Source organism: Eulemur rufifrons, chromosome 30 (assembly GCF_041146395.1).
Source record: "Eulemur rufifrons isolate Redbay chromosome 30, OSU_ERuf_1, whole genome shotgun sequence".
In the NCBI taxonomy this organism is placed as follows: domain Eukaryota; kingdom Metazoa; phylum Chordata; class Mammalia; order Primates; family Lemuridae; genus Eulemur; species Eulemur rufifrons.
This window is the reverse complement of record NC_091012.1, coordinates 39,552,924-39,572,887: the sequence shown is the minus strand read 5'-3', so window position 1 is coordinate 39,572,887 and position 19,964 is coordinate 39,552,924. Positions and strand designations below refer to the sequence as shown.

The window sequence follows — 19,964 nt, the reverse complement described above, 5'->3', positions numbered from 1 at the left end:
GTTAGAATTAATCTTTTTCAACCCCACACTCCCATACAGATGTGGATGTCCTGTGAAGCTAATGAAACTTAAACTACAGGGACCCACACTTGCACGGCCTCTCTCAAAAGAGCCACAGGCATTTTGTATTTTCAATTTTGTCTTATTTTTTCCTAAAGAGAGCCACCAAATTGTATAAGCTTTGAGCCCCACAAAACCTGGATCCACCCCTACTCCCGATAGAAAACTGCTAAAGTTCTTTTTATAGCATTTCTCCTAGGATGCCTTGTACCCAGGTTATTTATACATAAATATCTTGGTTTCTGAATTTTCAGCCTCTCGAAGGTTAACATGAGGTGGGTTTTTTTTTAATCTCTTTTAATACCTGCCTTGAAACATGCTAGTTACTTGCTCAGCAAATGTTTTCTAATTGAAGACAAGAGAATTCTCTTGTAAGAAAGAAAACTGGAATTGAGGAGACTTCCCATGATCATGAAGCAAAATACACAGAGGCTATGTAACATATACACAGCACTGTGTTGAGGGCACAGGCTGTGGAGCTGTACTTTCTGGGTTTGATTCTTGTCTCTGCCATTTATTGGCCATGCTATTTTAGACAAGTTGCTTAATCTCTCTAAGCCTCCACTTCTTCAGTGGTAAAATGAGGCTAACAAAAATATTCACCTCATAGGGTTGTTGTGAGATTTAAATGAGATAATATAAACAAAATGCTTTAGAATAGGAAACTTTTCATTCATCTCTCACTTAGTACATGTTCAGAAAGGAGGTTTCTAATCCTCACCCAAGCCCTCAACTTTCTTCTCTCCATACCAGCCTGCCTACCACCACCTAGACTCATTCAAACCCAGCCAAAATACCCCCAGAGCCTGCACTCTTAATCATTACACTCCATTGCAAAGGAAACGAATGGCGTGAAACCCAGTTGTGCCTTTGCTAGTAGGCTAGATGTGAGCCGATGGAGCCTGGAACTGAAACCAGAGGAGGAACTAAAATCAGAAGGTATCCGTATGTGATAAATGAGACAACTGAGACCCAGAGAGGGTAAAGGGGAATGGAATGTGAGAAAATGACATGAGGAAGTATGAAGGAAGAAATAAGACCTGGTGACTGAAAGGTGGGATGAAGGAAAAGGAGTACAAATGTGTACCTCAGCCCCTGGAAGCATTTCACAGTCAACAGAAGGAAAGGTGCTTTTAATTTCCACATTGCCACTTCCAGCTTAGAGGAAAATTGTTTCTACCTCCACTTTACTGACAGGAGAATTCAAATCTCTCAAACATATGCTTCATTACTCCGATATCAGGTACTGCAACTCAGTGAGACAGAAAGAGGAGGAGGAACATATGTTTTCAGAAAGTAAACAAATCCCAGTAGGGGAGGGGTGGGGTGTAATCACTCTAGGCAAAAGTGGTATTTCTCCTGGAAGCTTCTGGAGGGCAGGGACAATTTCCCTTTAATTTGCTTTGTTGGGCCCACTAGTGAGAAAGGTAGGCAGTGGTGATGACTGTGAGATCCGGGATCCAAGCCCTATAGAATCAAAGGCCATGGGCTGGGGTAAAGAAAGGTTCATCTGCATAATCTCCTCACCTCACGGTTGGCCCCAGAACAGTCACTGCCCGCACACTGAGTCATTTTTCTAAGCTCTTTTTATTAAACAATTTTCAGCCTAATGACTGACTTTTCTAAATCAATAGAGGGCACAGGAAAGGTTTATAACTCCCCCAGTCTCTGGGCTCTGCTAAAGCCACAGAATTTTGAAACTGAATTGAATCCAAAAGTTCTTAGTTTAAAACTGAAATGGCTTTAAACACCCAGTTCCCAGTTGTTTTTCCAATAGCACTAATAATTAAAGAATTGCATTTTTTAAAACTTTGTAACCAAAATATGTCTTTGAGTCAGTGCCATGAAAGTCCACTAATTAAAGCCAGCATCTTCTGGGCTCTGATGAGAAATTCACCCTTTTATAATGGGATTACTAGAGCTTTGCTGTACAGATGAGTGGTTTGATTAATAATTTACATTTTTGAGGATATATAACCTCACTCATGGTCATGGTTTGCATTCCTAAAATTCTTGTATTCAGTTTAATGCTATTATATTTAGCCCTGGCAAATGAATTAAGTTCTGATTAGACATCAATGTAATTGTTCTCTCCTGTATGTTATTTTCAATGAAGAAAGGGTTGTGACAGACTGGCCGGCAGTTTGAACAGGGGACTCAGTGGGGCTCAGCCTGCGCAGAGCTGGAGCGTGGGCAGGAAAATTGTCAGGCTAGTCAGGGGGAAAAAATTGTGAAATGGAGAAAAATGGCTCAGTACTCACTTAAAACCCCCACTACATTATAAAAACTAAATTAACAAATGATTGAATCTCAAAAACATGTTTATCAACATTCAAGGAATTATTTAGTCACATATTAACTGTGAAGGAAAAAAGCTTTGCTTGAATAATGTCCCTAAACAGTTATTTCAAGCAGAAATGACTGGAGAAATTGCTCTGAGCTGATGGAAAAGGGTGTTCTAACCAAGGTCAATTTTATTTAGGGGGAGTGGGAGAGACAGGAATCTGACAGAAAAGAGTATAAAAACTGCCAAGAGCTGAGGGAAACAGAAAACAAGGGAGAAGAGCAACAGAAGCAGCCTAGAAACACTGCCCTCCTCCCCATTCAGAGATGTCTTTTTCATCTCCTCCATGGAAAGCAGGTAGAAGAAAGCAAGCCTGCCAATACCAGGTGAGGATCAACTGACGATCTCTAGCCTTAGACCCACCTTTTCCTTCCCTCTGCCATGATAGTGTGGACCAGAGAATGCAATTATAATATGGCCTGAACACAACAAACCCTTCCTGATCTAGCCGCTTGCTCATATGTGAAATATAGTAGATACAGGCCAGAAGAGAAACTTCGGGAAGTTGAAAAAAGGATTGCCCCTGGTGGTATTGACATTTCAAACAACACAGCTTCACATCCAAGAGTGCATAAAATAAACCCCCTTTTGAAAGGGTCTTTTGCCTAAATACTCTCTCACCTGTGCTCTAGAGCTGTTTGTATATATATCATCTGTATGTGGCAAAAGTTGCTGAAATACATCATGAACTCCAGCCTTGTCTAGGTTAATGTCTGTAATGATAATCATTTATTTGACACCACCTGGGGTGAAATAGTGAGCTGCCTGGATAATACATTCATATAGTGTTTTATGGGGTTTGTGGGTTTTTTTTTTTTGAGATAGAGTCTCTCTTTGTTGCCCGGGCTAGAGTGAGTGCCATGGCATCAGCCTAGCTCACAGCAACCTCAAACTCCTGGGCTTAAGTGATCCTCCTGCCTCAGCCTCCCGAGTAGCTGGGACGACAGGCATGCACCATCATGCCCGGCTAATTTTTTTCTATATATATTTTAGTTGGCCAGATAATTTCTTTCTATTTTTAGTAGAGACGGGGTCTCGCTCTTGCTCAGGCTGGTCTCGAACTCCTGACCTCGAGCTATCCACCCGCCTTGGCCTCCCAGAGTGCTAGGATTACAGGCGTGAGCCACCGTGCCCGGCCGTGTTTTATGGTTTTTAAGACACTTTTGCATATGCTATCTCTACTTTATGAGATAAGCAGGACTTTAATTTTTATCCCAATTTTACAGATAAGAAAACTGAGGCTATTAGAATCGACATAGCTGCCCCAAATAATAAAGCTCATAAGTACAGATCTAGAATTCAAACTTAGATTTTCTGACTCCAAGTCTAGTGTTTCTTCCATTACTCTTAAGTACCAAAAAAATCCTTTTTAGCCATTTAAATGGAAATATTAAGAAAAGGACAGTGAACATAATTTGATCTTTCCTTACTGGCTCACAACTGTCATTATGAACATGAATTATGGGACCTACATAATATAGTAGGCTACTGAGGCATGTATGGATATACCCCTCTATGAGATGCCCCCACCTGCCACACTTAGTGAGATCTTGAGTCTACATTTAGGTCCTCCACCCTTACTGTCAATTCTAACTTCTTGCTGCTCATCTATGTACCTCCCCTTAGCAGTCTTCCACAAACCTTCTACTTAACTGCTTATGTACTACTGACTAGAAAGCCAGAAAATCAAGCTTGTAAAGATGGTACATAAATTTAGAATAGTAGCAGGCTTGGAGCAAGGACTCAAAGAGCTCTCAAATGAGTCTATATCCGACTATACAAGCAGGAGCTCTGTGGAGGTTTAGGTGTACAGCGATGTTTTCTGCTTAACCACTATTTTCCCTTTCCTTTCTGTTCAAGTTGTAAGATAGGCAACTTCCAGAAAAAGCAAAGTATTGCTGCACTGAGAAATCTGTTCTCACTCAATGGCAGTGGCACCTGGGGGAAGACTAGAATCATCCAACATACCGAAAAGACCTGGACTTACCCCAAATATTTACTGATATTATAAGGAAAGTCATAATGAAATTTTACAAAGAAAACAGAATTCAAGGCTTGAAGGTGTAGTGGTAGTGGAGATACGATGAAAAATTCAAAATTCTATCCCATTTTTCCTCACAAGGACCACAAATCCTACAACTTCTTAATTTCGTTTTATATCAAGCACACCAAGAACAAGGAAAGCCCTGTCACATGATGGCTCTAAAGAAGCTGTGGCATCAATGAGTTTCCTCATCTGTAAAATGGAGATACAGACCTCATAGGGCTTCTGGGAAAATTAAATGAGATAATATGTAAAAGTAAGCATTGCATAGTAGGCACTTAATAAATCTGCACTATTATTATTATCATCATAATTATTATAAGGTAGGGGAGAAGAAAAGGAGAAAGAGGAAGGAAAATCTACTTTTAGTGCAGTTTTTCAAAAAGAATTAATTAAGCAGAAACAAAAAACGATTGTGCTGCCCCATTTTACTAAGCACATCTAAGCAAATTAAATTTGGGAAACGAGGCAATGCAAAGATTGAAAATAAAGAACAACTTTTTTAATGCTTCAATCATTATCAAAACAACATTAGCAATAGAACACTCCAACCACTGTAGCAAAGGGCCCCAGGCTTATTTATGAGGGCAAAGGCTTCCTGCAAACTAAGACATAAAATCCAAATCGAGGCAGTAAGGATTGCCTGTAGAACTGTGCACATATTTGAAGAAAGCACTCACTGCTTAAATACCCCCAATGTGGACTAGTGAAGGAATCCTAAAGAGACCATGGATCTAGGCCAAGATCAAGATGAGCTTTCTTCAACTGCACGTGGTGGAGAAAATAGCTCACGAAAGCTGCCACATCAAATTTCATATGAACGAAGTATTAAAGCAATTTTCTTAATAATTTGGTCTATCAGAATCTTGGGGAGGGGATGTATTTTAGGGAAAAACACAATTGTGCCCTCCAATTTCAATTCATTGGAATAATAAATAATTATAAGAAAAAACAAAGTAGATGCTCTCTTTTTCTTAGCAACTAATAATACATCACCTTGTAGCGGTCCCTGGTTTTAAGTCTTGTCTCTCCAAATGTTTGTTACTGAAAGGATTTGGGAGCAGTGTCTCCCCAAACGTGGTATAAGTTCCTTGATGTCTGGGACCATGGTTTATTTTTTCTTATGGGGTTTATTTTTTCTAAAAGTGAGGCAGGAAAAGAATGAGAAAAGGGAGGGAAAGAAAATAAAGAATGAGTGTATATGGTGACAAGGCAGAGGGCACCAGCAACAACAAGCTCAGACACCATTTAGCTGTCTCCATATTCCTTTGCTAGAGTTGTCCTTCTTCCCGTTCCCACAATTTGAGAAAGAAATTAAACTTGTGTGTGTGCGAGAGAGAGAAAGAGAGAGAGAGAGAGAGAAACTAGTAGGTGCTGCCTCCACTTTCCCTCCTCTGTTCACAGAACTAGTGTTCAGTCTCCATGTTACAGTAGCCGTATCTGGAAGCTAATCTGATCAAAATCTTGCCAGAACTTCTTTTCTCTCTTAGTATCATGTTGTTCCAGACCTAGAAAACACAGTATGCAAAGTACAGGACTGGACAGAGATATAAATTTTGATACCCAGGGCCCTCAGATGGACGGCCACGTCTGCTACTCTGAATGTGAGCATACCACTATGATCACTATACCACCCTCCTCCAGCCAGACAATGGTTGTAAGGTAACATCTGTGAACTTGGTTATTCTGGAAATTAAACAAATCATTAACACTCCATCCTAAAGAAGCACCTTGATGCCCCAAAAAGTAAGAGTCAGCTCTCTGCTTCAACCCAATTCTCATATCACATCACTTCTTATCACTCCACTTTCATCCAGCAGATCAACTCCAAAACCAATCTAAGAAGTACATGAATGGTACATGTATTTTTAAAATCAGCCTAAATTATTCATTCTATCACCAAATTGTTAGTCTCAACAAACTCTTCACAAGAGTCTGACTGCATAAATAGGTTAACAAATACTTGAGGCTTATATATTATACTTCGTATAATCAACCTATATCTCCTGAGGCTTTGACCCAAGAAACTGTTGTGAATGTATGCTTTATTAGCTAATTTGAATAATTTTCTTAGCTAATTCTAAGAATTCCATTATAATACACAAAATAAGCTATAATCAACCCACCTTGCAATTCAAAGAGGTTAATTCTTATAAAGGTGTCATAAATCTAAAGCTTTACAATGTCAAGTAGTCAGAAGTGTTATTTTTCTATCTGACACCAATCCTCTCATTTTGGAGTGAGAAAAAGGCCACTGATTCTGTCTGCTTGAGGTGGTATAGAAGAAAGCCTAAAATATCCATAATTAATTTTCCCAGTGACAGGAGGCTGTCCACTGAGGTAGTGAAAGGCATAGACTCTAAAAACCAGGCTGCCTGGGTTCAAATCCTGCCTTCACCATTTATTTATTAGTTGTGTGGCCTTGGGCAAGTTAGTTAACCATTCTGTGCCTTAGGTTTTCATCCATAAAATGGGGATACACATTATAGCCATAGGTATAATGTGATAATTAAATGAATTAATACATGTAAAGCACTGAAAAGAGAGCCTAGTATGTAGCGCTATATACGTGTTTGCTATCATTGCTACCACGACCATCATCATCTTGCTAGCTGGGTCTTTGAATTGAGAAAGGTACTCCCCATACTGCTCTGATAATCCTACAAGTTAGCAAGAAGAAATGTAATTTCTTATGCATTCTGACAATGCCTCAACAGCTTCTTTCACAGTCATATACACAGGCATGGTAAGAACTGAGATTCGCAAAGACAGGAAAGGTAACCGCTCACACAAATGGGAAAATATCAGGCCAACAAGCCAGTTCCTCCCTTCTATGTTAAAATGGTCCTTGTGGTCAGAAGGAGTTTATGTGTGTTCTACAACTATCTAACTCATTCCTGGAGAAAACTGGGTTCATTATTTAAGGAAAGCTTTTTCATTTTTTCAAACAAGTCTTAATGGACTAGCTGAAAATATTATCTACTATTTCTATGGTGATTTATAACCTTTACATACAGGTAAACAGAATGTTCTTGAACAATGATTTTTGACAATACCCACCTTTCCAAAAATTGAAATGAAGCTTCTCTAAAAACTGTTTTTCTTTAACCAGAATCTCTCACTGGGAGGTTTTTTATATCAACCACTAATGCTGGAATAATAATTTATAAATTATATTTAGCATTTGAAAGCCCAGTACCCAAATAACAATGCCACTGAGCAGCACATCTAAAATGATCCCCAGAACTCACCTTGAAAAACCGCAGCATTGTGAATAATTAAGAACTTGAGCTCCATACTTGCAGACTGAAGCAGTTGTTCCATGTTCAATCGTGCTGTTAGTTGGTATTTTTCTTCCATCTTTCTTGAGCAGCATGTTGGGCCCTTGGGGAGACATACTTGCAAATCTGATCCTGAAACAAACAAGGTTTTCATGTTTCAGTAAGCAGACTGTCTCTCTCTCACACACACACACACGCACACACACACACGGCAAAAGGCACAACAATACGTATCTTTTAAAATACAGTAAAATCTTCATTACTCAAAATTAGCATTTATCTTAACTAATCTTTGCTTTCTCACAATTGTCCTTATGACTGATCCTTTTTGAATAACCATTAGAATTAATTGCCTAGGTTTGACTCATAAATTCTGCATAAACTAATTTATAGCACCAAATACACATCATTGAACACCGATATTTAATTTTTCTGTTAAAAGATCAATATTCACTCCTATAATTTATTTTTTATGATTATAATTTATGAATGAAAAGACAACCAAGAAACAATTTTCAAAATTCCAGTTATGATTTCCAAATGAAATGTTATGTCTGGCCAACTTAATGTTGCTTTTCCAGATAAATGATCAAAAACATCAATATCATATCAAAGCTACGTTGTTATTGTCATAGTTTTAACTAAAAGTCTGGAGCAAGATGCAAGTCATTCAATAAATACTTATTTGGTGCCTAATATATGCCAAGCACTGTGGTATATAAAGTATTTTTTAAAAAGTATATAAAGCATAGTCCCTACCCTCATGGAGCTTACATTCTGGGAGACAACAAACAAAAGCATAAACGTAATGTCAAGTGGTGATAAGTATTATAGAGAAAATAAAACAAAGGAAGGAAAAACAAATTGTGTATCCATACATTGGAATTCTATTTAGCCATAAAAAGGAATGAACTATTGATACATGCTACCACATGGCTGAACCTCAAAAATGTTACACTAAGTGAAAGAAGCCAGATCAAAAAAAGTGCATACTCTATGGTTCCATTTATATATCTAGAAAATGGAAACTAATCTATAGTGACAGAAAACAGTTCCATGGTTGTTAGGGGATTTGAAGGCCAGGGAGGTGTGGGAGGAAAGGTATACAAAGGGTAGTAAGGAAACTTTTGGGAGTGATGGATATGTTCACTATTTTGATGGTGGTGATGGTTCCATGAGTGTATACATATGTCAAAATCATCAAATTGTACCTTAAAATATGTACAGTTTATTATGTATCAACCATACTTTGATAAAGCTGTTGATTTTTTTAATTTTTAAAAAGCTAAGTAAGGGAGATATGGAATGTAGTGGTTGCAGGGACTATTCTATTTTATATAGGGTAGTGAGGGAAGGCTTCTTTCATAAGGTAACATTTGAGGAGAGGTGTGGGAGGTGAGGGAGAATCTTATGATTTTATATCCTCTACCAATATTAGTAAATATTAGGGCTCAATTAATATGAAGTCCAATCTCCTTCCTTCCTGCAACTCCTGTTACTCAAACTCTCTCTTCAATAAGCATTTGTTGAGTCCTTCCATGGTGACCATGAAAATGTGCATCTCAGATCTCCTACTGTGGGGAAGTATAATTGACTAATGGTCCCAACTGCTGCCCTCTGAATTCATCACCATTTTGTGCCTAGGCCACAGTCCCTATGGACTGCTCCCAGCCAATGACTGAGCACGGCAAAGATACTAGGTCCTGTGACACAAGACTTTGCTCACAGGGAACTTTGGCTTGAGGAGCCCTCATCAACCTCTAAAACTTTCTTAAAACTGCACTGTAGTCTAGGATTCTTCCTACTCAGCCTTCCTTTCTTTCCTCTCTCCTCCACAGGGGTCCAATCTGCACTACGGTCTGATGGCTCTTCCAGCCTCCTCACTTTCCTTCCATAAGTGTTTTTCCCAATAAATCCCCTGTACATCTAATTCCTTATTGGATTAGATGCTAATCCAAGTGGCATCTGCTTCTCAGAGGACCCAGTCTAACATATCTTCTATGTACCGGCCACTGTGCCACATGTTGGAGGCACAACTTTGAACAAGAGTGATTTGGCCCTTACCCCCAAGAATCTCACTGTCTAAAGAAATTAGCAAAGATAAATACCTAGTGCATAGTAAGTGAGCACCATAAAGCAACATAGGTAGGATGATAAAATGTGTATATGGGAAGGATGACTCCCGCAAAGTTTCATAAGGTCCTCAACCAAAGTAAGGTTGAGTAAGTCTTAACTGAAGTAAGGCTAGAAAGCATATTCAGACATTTTAGACAGCTTTTCAACAGAATTTTTTTTTAAAAAAGAGGGGAGACTAGTTAGCCTTAAGTTACTAGAAAATTTGTTTTTATTACATCTTATTTCCCTAAGAATTCCAGTTGATGATGTCCTTAATATATGTGTTCAAGTTTTCTTAATTTAGGAACGAAATTCACCAAGTTTTGCCTCACATGACATCACTGTTGGAGTCTAGGGTATTGAATCCAAGTTCTCCACTTCACCCTCCTCAAGGGGGTTGCTGACAAAAATAGCAAATGAGAGCACAAATAATACATATCACCAAACCTAATCCAGCACTGCAATTTATAGTACTGGATGGAAAGGTGATATTTAATGTCAAAATACAATTTGGGGTCTAGAGACAACAGAGTTCAGATTTATCTCCTATAAATGTCAATCTCATATACAAGTCTTAAAGTGATTTTAAATGTGGTCTAAGCTTAAAGGTTTGATGATTATCTTCAGAAAACGAAAAAAAAAAAAAAACAGAGCTAGTTCTAGCTCACTGTGTTCTTTCTACATGAGGTTATAAAACGTAATGCTATTCTAAGAGCAGGAACTGATGCAGTTTACTGGACCAAGAAGTGAAAGAGTCCCCTTGGGGAAGAGCAGCTAATCTAAATTTAAACAAGGTTGGCTGGGACACACATGTAGATATGAAAAATCCTATATAGCAGATACCTTCCATATACCAAGTTCCTGTTCATTTAGCAAGGTTTTATTCGCTTTTTTGGTAAACTGATGCCTAGGTGTTTAAAATACTTCTATTTAAACAAGTAAAATTAATTGTTATAATTAATTTTATAATTATAGATTATAGATAAAATCCTTTGTGTTTTTAAATTTGCATTGGTGATGACTTCCAGTTTTCAGGTTGAGTTTATTTGGCAGGGTGGCTATTCACATGGTTCCTATTCCCACTGATGGGAGTTATAAAAGGGCTCAGATATTTTATCTGTGAAGTGCTATGAGTTGCTCAGACATTAGAACAGCAGTCCCCAACCTTTTTGGCACTAGGGACCCGTTTCATGGAAGACAATTTTTCCATAGACCGGTTGGGGGGTGGTTTGGGGATGATTCAAGGGCGTTACATTTATTGTGCAGTCAAACCTCTCTGCTAATGATAATGTGTATTTGCAGCTGCTCCCCAGCACTAGCACCACCTCAGCTCCACCTCAGATCATCAGGCATTAAATTCTCATAATGAGCATGCAACCTAGATCCCTTGTATGCACAGTTTACAGTAGGGTTCGTGCTCCTATGAAAATCTAATGCCACCAGTGATCTGACAGGAGGCGAAGCTTACATGGTGATGCAAGCGATGGGGAGCAGCTGTAAATACAGATGAAGCTTCACTTGCTCACCCACCACTCACCTCCTGCTGTGAGGCCCGGTTCCTCACAAGCCACAGACTGGTACCAGTCCATGGCCGAGTAGTTGGGGACCACAGAATTAGAAGGTAACAAATTGTTGCTCAATGTACCTACATAAGCCCAGGAATAACTCTTTGAATTACCAAGACGTGACATCAGTTTGGTTTGCCTTTGATATGGTAATTCATAAAGAAACTTAGAGCTCACATAGTGCACCCCTTCCCTGAGTTGGTCAAGTCTCATCATTTTATAAACTACCACCACCTTAAGAATCAGTTTAGCCAAAAACCTTTAACAGAATAAAACCTCAAATGAGAACTTTTGGGAAAGCATGTCAGATGTCATGAAGAGCGGTGTATGTTATATCCAAATATAAGTGGCTGTATCGTAATATTTACCCTGCCTCCCTGTTATCACTGCCTGGTTAATCAATGAACTGGTACGATTGATCTAGGGGCTAGAGTTAGTTATAGATTTGAAGAAATAAAACATCCATAAACTGATTAAGAATTCAGAATTCCAAAGCAGAAAGGGGAGAAATATATGCCAAAGGGAAAAATATTTTGTTTTAAGTCAATTTCATATAACTCACAGACCAGCTTTTAAAAAATCCCCATTACAAGACAGCATAAGGAACAAAGAGGGCCAGGAGATCTAGACATGCCTAAATGAGGTGACAATAATGAAATATAACCATTTCAATGCATGGACATGTGCGTGAAAGAAACAAAACAGAAAGAACACAGAAAACAGAAAGAAATAATAAAACAATTGAGAAGGAATCCTCATCAACTAAACAAAATCTTACCCTGGGAACTGAATCCCAAATGGAATGAATAAAAAGTAAAACCAAGAGCAAATGACTAAGGAGGTAAACTGAGAACTGGCACATACTTACATGAATAAAAGCAGGAAAGTCAATTCAAGAAATAAGATGCAACCTCCAAAAGACATAGTAAATAGGAAAACAGTCTTTAAATACATGACAGACAAAAGGAGGTTAAAGGAAAATAGCCCCTTTATTAGATGGAGAGGAAAAGTAATCATGGACCACGCTCATCAAAGAGGGTTGCTCACTTGTTTTTGGTAAAAATTGAATTCAGCTGGGAAAATGGGGCTAGAGACAAGCAATAGAGCCTGGGATGGAGATAAGGAGAAGACTTAGCAACTGACTATCCAAATGAACCAGAAAGGTTCAGCTCTTTAGGGCTTAATAACTTGCATTCCCAGACGCTAAAAAAAATCAACTGAAGTCATTTCAGAGCTGCTAGTTCCCATTTATTTTGAGGAATTAAAAAGTACCTTCATACTATATGATCTCCTCTTCTAGACTATAAGTTCCTGAAGAGCAGAGAATGACTCCCATCTCCTTTGGGATGCCCCATCGATACCGTTCAGCTCTGTGCACATAGTGTTGAATTAATGAGGGCTGTAGACTGAGAACACTAGCAAAGAACTTTGTGTCTGTCTGTATCTAAAAAGAGGGAGTGCAGTCAAATGCTCTACCATTGAGCTATACCATACCATGCTCATGGGTCAGCAGAATCAACATTGATAAAATGTCTATACTACCCAAAGTAATCTACAGATTCAACGCAATCTCTATTAAAATACCAACATCATTTTTTGCAGATCTATAAAAAATAATTGTACACTTCGTATGGAACCAAAGAAAACCCTGTATAGCAAACGCAATCTTAAGCAAAAAGAACAAATTGAGAGGCATCAATTTACCAGAATTCAAGCTATACTACAAGGCTATAGTAACTAAAACAGCATGGTACTGGCACAAGAACAGAGAGAGACCAATGGAACAGAACTGAGAACCCAGATATAAAACCATCCTCATATAGCCAGCTAATCTTCGACAAAGCAGACAAAAACATACACTGGGGAAAAGAATCCTTATTCAATAAATGGTGCTGGGAAAATTGGATAGCCACACATAGAAGACTGAAACAGGATCTGCACCTTTCACCTCTCATAAAAATCAACTCACAGTGGATAAACAGACTTAAACCTAAGGCATGAAACTATAAGAATTCTGGAAGAAAATGTTGGAAAAACTCTTATAGACATTGCCTAGGCAAAGAATTTATGAGGAAGACCCCAAAGGCAATCACAACAACAAAAATAAATAAATGGGACCTGATCAAATTAAACAGCTTCTGCACAGCCAAGGAAACTATCACGAGAGCAAACAGACAACCTACAGAATGGGAGAAAATATTTGCATGTTACACATCTGATAAAGGGCTGATAACTAGAATCTATTTAGAACTCAGGAAAATCAGCAAGAAAAAATCAAACAACCCTATCAAAAAGTGGGTAAAGGACATGAACAGAAACTTTTCAAAAGAAGATAGACTAATGGCTAACAAACATACGAAAAAATGCTCATCTCTAATCATCAGGGAAATGCAAATCAAAACCACAATGAGATATCACTTATCTTCAGTGAGAATGGCCGTTATAAAAAAGTCTCAAAACAATAAATGTTGGCATGGATGTGGAGAGATCGGAACACTCATACACTGCTGGTGGGACTGCAAACTGGTACAACCTCTATGGAAAACAGTACGGAAATTTCTTAAAGAACTAAAAGAACTACCATTTGATCCAGCAATCCCATTACTGGGCATCTACCCAAAGGAACAAAAGACATTCTATAAAAAAAATCTGCATTTGAATGTTTATAGCAGCACAATTCACAATTGCAAAGATGTGGAAACAACCCAAGTGCCCATCGATACATGAGTTGATTAATAAAATATGGTATATGTATGCCATGGAATACTACTCAGCCACAAAAAACAATGGTGATCTAGCACCTTTTGTATTATCCTGGATAGAGCTAGAGCCCATTCTACTAAGTGAAGTATCACAAGAGTGGAAAAACAAGCAGCACATGTACTCACCATCAAATTGGTATTAACTGATCAACACTTAAGTGCACATATAGTAATAACATTCATCGGGTGTCAGGCAGATGGAGGGGGAAGAGGGGATGGGTATATACACACCTAATGGGTGGGATGTGCACCGTCTGGGGGATGGACATGCTTGAAGCTCTGACTCGGGTGGGGCAAAGGCAATATATATAACCTAAACATTTGTACCCCCATAATACGCTGATATTTCAAAAAAAATAAAAAATAAATAAATAAATTAAAAGAGGGAGTAGAGACAGATGACTCAGAAATGTTTACATCTGTACATTTAACTTTGACCTTGGAAAAATATTAGAAAATACCATAAAATCAATTTCCAAATATCTTGAAGATACACAAATAGATGTTTCACGTGAAGGAACTATGAAGTAATTTATTTCTAATTATTTTGAGACGATGTTTGCTTGCACATTGGGTCCAGTTCTGGGTCCTACAACTGAAAAGGGATATTTGAGCTATGGAAGCTTTTTCTTTGAGGGATTATTCCCATGTGTACCCAAACTAGGCACTCTTACCAGTTGCCTTCCATCTATGGTTCCCAGAGGCTAACCATAGATGATCCACAGAAGGCTCTCTCCAGAGGCATATTCTTATGTCAGGGGATCTCTTCAGGTTTTATTACCTGTGGCTTGGCCTTCTTGACTTCCATCACAGACTCTTTCCTTTGGGCCCAGTCCTTGCTCTTTGTTGGCTCCATTCAAAGATCTGACATTTTAGACTGCTCCTGGTTTCCCTTAGCCACCTCTCCTAAGACTGGGACTTCAGGTCCTCTTTGCCATGAAGTCCTAGGCTCACTGCATGCACTTGGATACCCTATTCCAGGCCTAACCTCTGTCCATAATCAGAAGAGAAAAGCCAACAATGTGTATGAGGCTGTTTAAATGTGTCAGTTCTATTGGATTTTATTTCAAGTCAGTAAGTATTAATGGTCTGGAGGTCAACATCATCATAGGCACTAGTGGGTAGTAAAGAGCAAAGGCATTTATGGCTCCTTAGGTCAAGTTGCTTACAATTTAGTCCTAGCACTACCACTTGCTAGCTGTGCCCCAACTTCTACCTGCCTTTTTGCCTTTATCTATAAAATGGGATTATCAGTAGTATTTACTTTATAGAGTTATTGCAAGGATTAAGTGAGATTATGCACATGAAGCTCTTAGCCTTCTTGGTACAAAGTAAATATCCAATATGTGCTACTTAAAATTTAAGAAACGAAAAATAAGTCATGCTGAGAGATCATACTTTCACACAGAAAAATAGCTAGAGAACAGTAAAAGCTGGTATATGGTTATGTGATAAAATATTCAGTATATTTTCTGAGGTGATGGAAATAGTCTATATTTTAATTGGGGTAATGGTTATATGGGTATACACATTTGACAAATCTCCTTAAGCTCTTCATTTAAAATGGGTGCATTTTTTGTTTGTAAATTATATCTAAAAAAGTTTATTATTAAAATATGCAATATAGACAATATTTGCTAGATAAGAATGCTCACTCCAGAGGCTCTAGGAGTCAAAGAAGACCTCCAGGGGGAGGTAGGGTTTGAGCTAGACCAGAAAGGATAAGAAAGATTTGGAGAGGCCAAAGGGTTAAATGTGTTTGGCATCAGTGGACTAGTAGGGCAAGGCTAACATGACTAGAAACAGGCTGGAATCTGGGCCATAGTTAGCTTATCAGGTAAGACAGGTGCGAATTTGAAGGGCCTTGAATGCAGGCAGAGGCCTGTGGGCTTGACCCATAGGCAATAATGGATCACTGGAGGTGCTCAAGCAGAGGCATAATATGATGGAGTGCTGTTTAGAAAGATTAGTCATACAGCTTGAAATTGGGAAATGGACTAAATAACCCCTCAAGGTCACTTCCAGGCCTGCGATTCTCTAATTATCTTTATTATGTTCTATATGTTGGTTATTTTACTAGACTGCAATTTTAGCTAATGACTATAAATTGTCAAAATCACATTAAAAAACACATTAAAGAATAGAAAAAATATTAATGTAGACCTTGATCCTCACACTTTTCTAAGAGCAGATAAAGCATATTCAAACAGCAACAGAAGAGAATGAATCGTCAGGGCTCAGTAACAATGAAAATTGAAATCTTTTCTATATATATACATATACATATATGATGATTTGACACATTTCGTTGCCAAGGTCTGCTTTATGAATGGCAGATTATTTTTTTGCTAACAAAGGTACATTGTGCTAAAAATAATGTAATATCATCATTAAAGTAATATTAAACAAAGGAATTAATGATATCCAAAACTGGTTGCTTCATGACTTGTAAGGAAAATAATAGATGCCTATTAAAATTATCCAAAGGATTAAGCACAGGTTGCTCTACTAAGGAACCAAAAAAAAAATACATCAGGCATTTTTAAAAGGTATTTTTTTTAAAAAAGAGGACAAGTCAATTTGCCATCCAAAAATATTAACTAATTTCCTTAGCATATAATAGTGACTTGCTATTAGAATGATGCCTTTTCCCCTAATTAATCATTATCTAAATCAAATCCTACACGCTCATTTAATTTCTCACTAATCAAGATAAGAATACAGATGAAAGAAATGGCTGCATTTAAAACTGGTGGGGAAAGTGATGACTGCTGTTGGAAGAAATCATCTTAGGGAATCTGGCTGAAGGTTACCCTTCTGTTATTTAGCCTGAAAGAACATGACCTTGCAGAGGGCGCACCTGGGTATCAGGAGCTCAGACTTTAAATCAAAGACCATGCCTGGGGCCACCATAGACTCTGCCTCTGTAAAATGCAGACCAAAATGTCGCTACCACACTGGAGTACTGGGAGTTTAAAGCAACCCTGGAGATAAACCATTCTCTAAGCCTGAGAATTAAAGAATGAATTAACTTTATCTCTACTGCCAACTGTCAATTAACTGCCTATCATTTCATGCCCGGTAAAAGTTGAATCCCCAGATCACTACACTCTCCCACAAAGAGGTTCTTTCTCGACCACATTCCCAACCAGAAGTCAACATGTGCTCTGGGAATACAAATTCACTTATTATATTCACTCTGCCAAAGTGGTGAACGATTCATTCATCCAACATTTACTGAATGCCTACTTTGTGCCAGGGACTATGCCCAGCCCAAGGAATACAACAATGAACAGGACATGGTCCCTGCCCTGGAGTTCACAGATCAGTGTAGGAAATGACTCCCAAACTAACTCGAAACCTCTAAGTCATTCTGTATACCTCACTCACACTCGTCTGCTATACGCAAATGTCACTAAATCCCACTGATTCTGCTTTTTAAATGTCTCTCGTTATTCTCCTCCTTTCCATCGCTGCCTCATCACCTTAGCTCCTTTCACTTGGACGACTACATCAGCCTCCAAACTGGCCTTCCTGCCTCTATACTCTCCTCTACCCAAGCCCCAGAGAGATATTTTTAAAGTATATATCTGATCAGGTCATTCTACTTCTCTAAAAACCTCTGAGAAAATGGAACAAGGGTACAGGGATGCGAAAGTGGGTGGCATGTTCAAGCACTGCCAAGGAGAGAAGGAAAAGGGAAATGGTGGAGAGTGGCAGGGGCCAGATGAGGAGGATGAACTCTGCTACAAGATGGATCCTAGTTATCTTTGGATTGGATTCCCACAGGAGAGTATGTTCATGGGAGCAGGAGATGAACTCCAAAAGCTTTCTGTCCTTTGAATCCCCATAGCAATCTCCATCCTTTATAAAGACACGTCTCACACTCTCTAACTTGCATCATAATTATATATGCATGCCTTATATCCACTAGATTTAACTTCCTTGAGGGAAAGACCCTTGAATGACTCATCTTTGTATCTCAAGGGGTCCACTGTGGTTTGGGCTTGATGCTGTCCTTTTTCACTTGGAGGCAATGCCAGAACTTCAAGAGTTCAGTTTTAAAAGAACTGGGTTAGATTAATTGATACTACTAGAGCAGCTTTTAGAAGAACAGTATTCTCTCTCTCTCTCTCTCTCCCTCCCTCTCTCTCTCTCTCTTTCTCTCTCTCTCTCTCTCTCACACACACACACACACACACACACACACACATATCACCGACTACTTTGATGGTGAGGGAACTCCCTAATAAAAAGAAAATTGGGTTGGAGAACAATGCCAGTTACTCTGGAGTTGGGATGCAAAATCTTTTAGTTTAGAATTCTGCCAGAGGGACTAAACTAAGGTAATTTTTCTGTCTCCCCTAGTCACTTCTTCAGTAATTGTTATTCTACTCAGATAAGTAGCTGAGATCCTGTCTTTCAGGAGATGTATAATTTTTATTTTTCAGATACAATCTTTAAATATGCAGACCTGAGGCATAGCTGAGAATTTCAACACCCTAGGCCCAATCTAAGTGCTAGGCCCCTCCCCCATGTATGAAATCACATCAGAGGGAAAAGAGCTCTTCCCTACCAAGGCTAAAATATTATTACCTGCTCTGCTACCAAATCAGCTGTGTGACTTGAATCAAGTACCTTCCCAAATCTGGGCCTGTTTTCTTCAGAGATTGGACTAGAGAGTCTAAGTTTCCCAATTGTAGGTTAATCAAAATTCACTGAGCCCATTCTAGACTCGACATTGGGAGGACATGAAAGAAGCAGAGGACTTGCTTTTGCTCTTTCAGGAAGGTTTTGTCAATAGCTTTTGAATATATGTGATAATGGATATGGGGCCAAGGCAAAGACCAACAGCTCCGCCTTTATAGTGCTGCATCGCAAGTAATAACCACATGCTCCTGTACCTCCAGAGATCAACAAATGCCAGATAGATTCCTGATGGGATGGCATGCAGTGGCAAAGTGAAAAACTCTGCAATCAGACAGACCAGGGTATGAACCCCAATTTGGCCATTTAATAGCTGTGTCATCTTAGGCAAATTAATCTTTGAGCCTCAGCTTCCTTATCTATAGAATGGGGACAATAATACCTACTCTCAAGGTGGTTGTGAAAATTAAATTAAATTCTTATTTAATGTTTCCCGAACACATGCCCCCATTTCCTGTTTCCTCATTTTGTTCATGTTATTTCTGTCCCTGAAGTGCTTTTCCCCTACATTCGGCTATTAAAACCTTCTCATTCATAAGGTCTTTCTCAAGGGTCTCTTTCATGTTTTTTCTCCTCTCCTCTCCAAATAAAGCCCATGAGCTGTCATCTCTCAGAATCTTCAGCACACTTTGTACCTCTCTAACACTGTGTTTTACAACCTATTTTTTGTAGCCATTGGAATAGATTTCTTATCTGTACTGTTAAGTTGTAAGTTTCTGTGGGCAAGAACTATATCTTGGCCATCTCTGTATTCTCTGACATGGCATAGTGCCCAGTATATAGTACACACTCAATAAATGCCTATTGAATTAATGAACAAATACTAGTCAACAATGAGAGCCTGCTTCCTAAACATAGTAAGCTCCCTGTTTCTTGAAGGCTTCAAGCATAATTTTGGTAGCAATATCAAAGATACCACAGAAGGGACTCCTGCACTAGTTAGGAAGCTGAATCTGATGACCTCCAAGGTTTCTCTCTCTCTATGTTTCCATAAAGGCCATACTCTAACTCACTAATGGTTGTCACTGGTACACTCTGATGATGCATCAGAAGAGAGATTTCCCACAGCCATAAATGTTAGAAGTG

At 38.7% G+C, this 19,964-nt stretch overlaps 1 protein-coding gene across 4 annotated transcripts in view; it reads right to left on the bottom strand.

The window, feature by feature from the left end:
- GPC3 (glypican 3) overlaps window positions 1-19,964 on the bottom strand; it is a 411,323-nt gene that overhangs the window by 371,498 nt on the left and 19,861 nt on the right. For 2 of the 4 annotated variants that reach the window (XM_069462996.1, XM_069462997.1), the window contains exon 2: window positions 7,700-7,861. The exons of 1 other annotated variant lie outside the window; for it this stretch is intronic. In XM_069462996.1, the coding sequence (XP_069319097.1) occupies window positions 7,700-7,861 (162 nt within the window). The remainder of the gene's footprint in view (window positions 1-7,699; window positions 7,862-19,964) is intronic. One more of the 4 variants, XM_069462998.1, reaches the window with a different exon arrangement.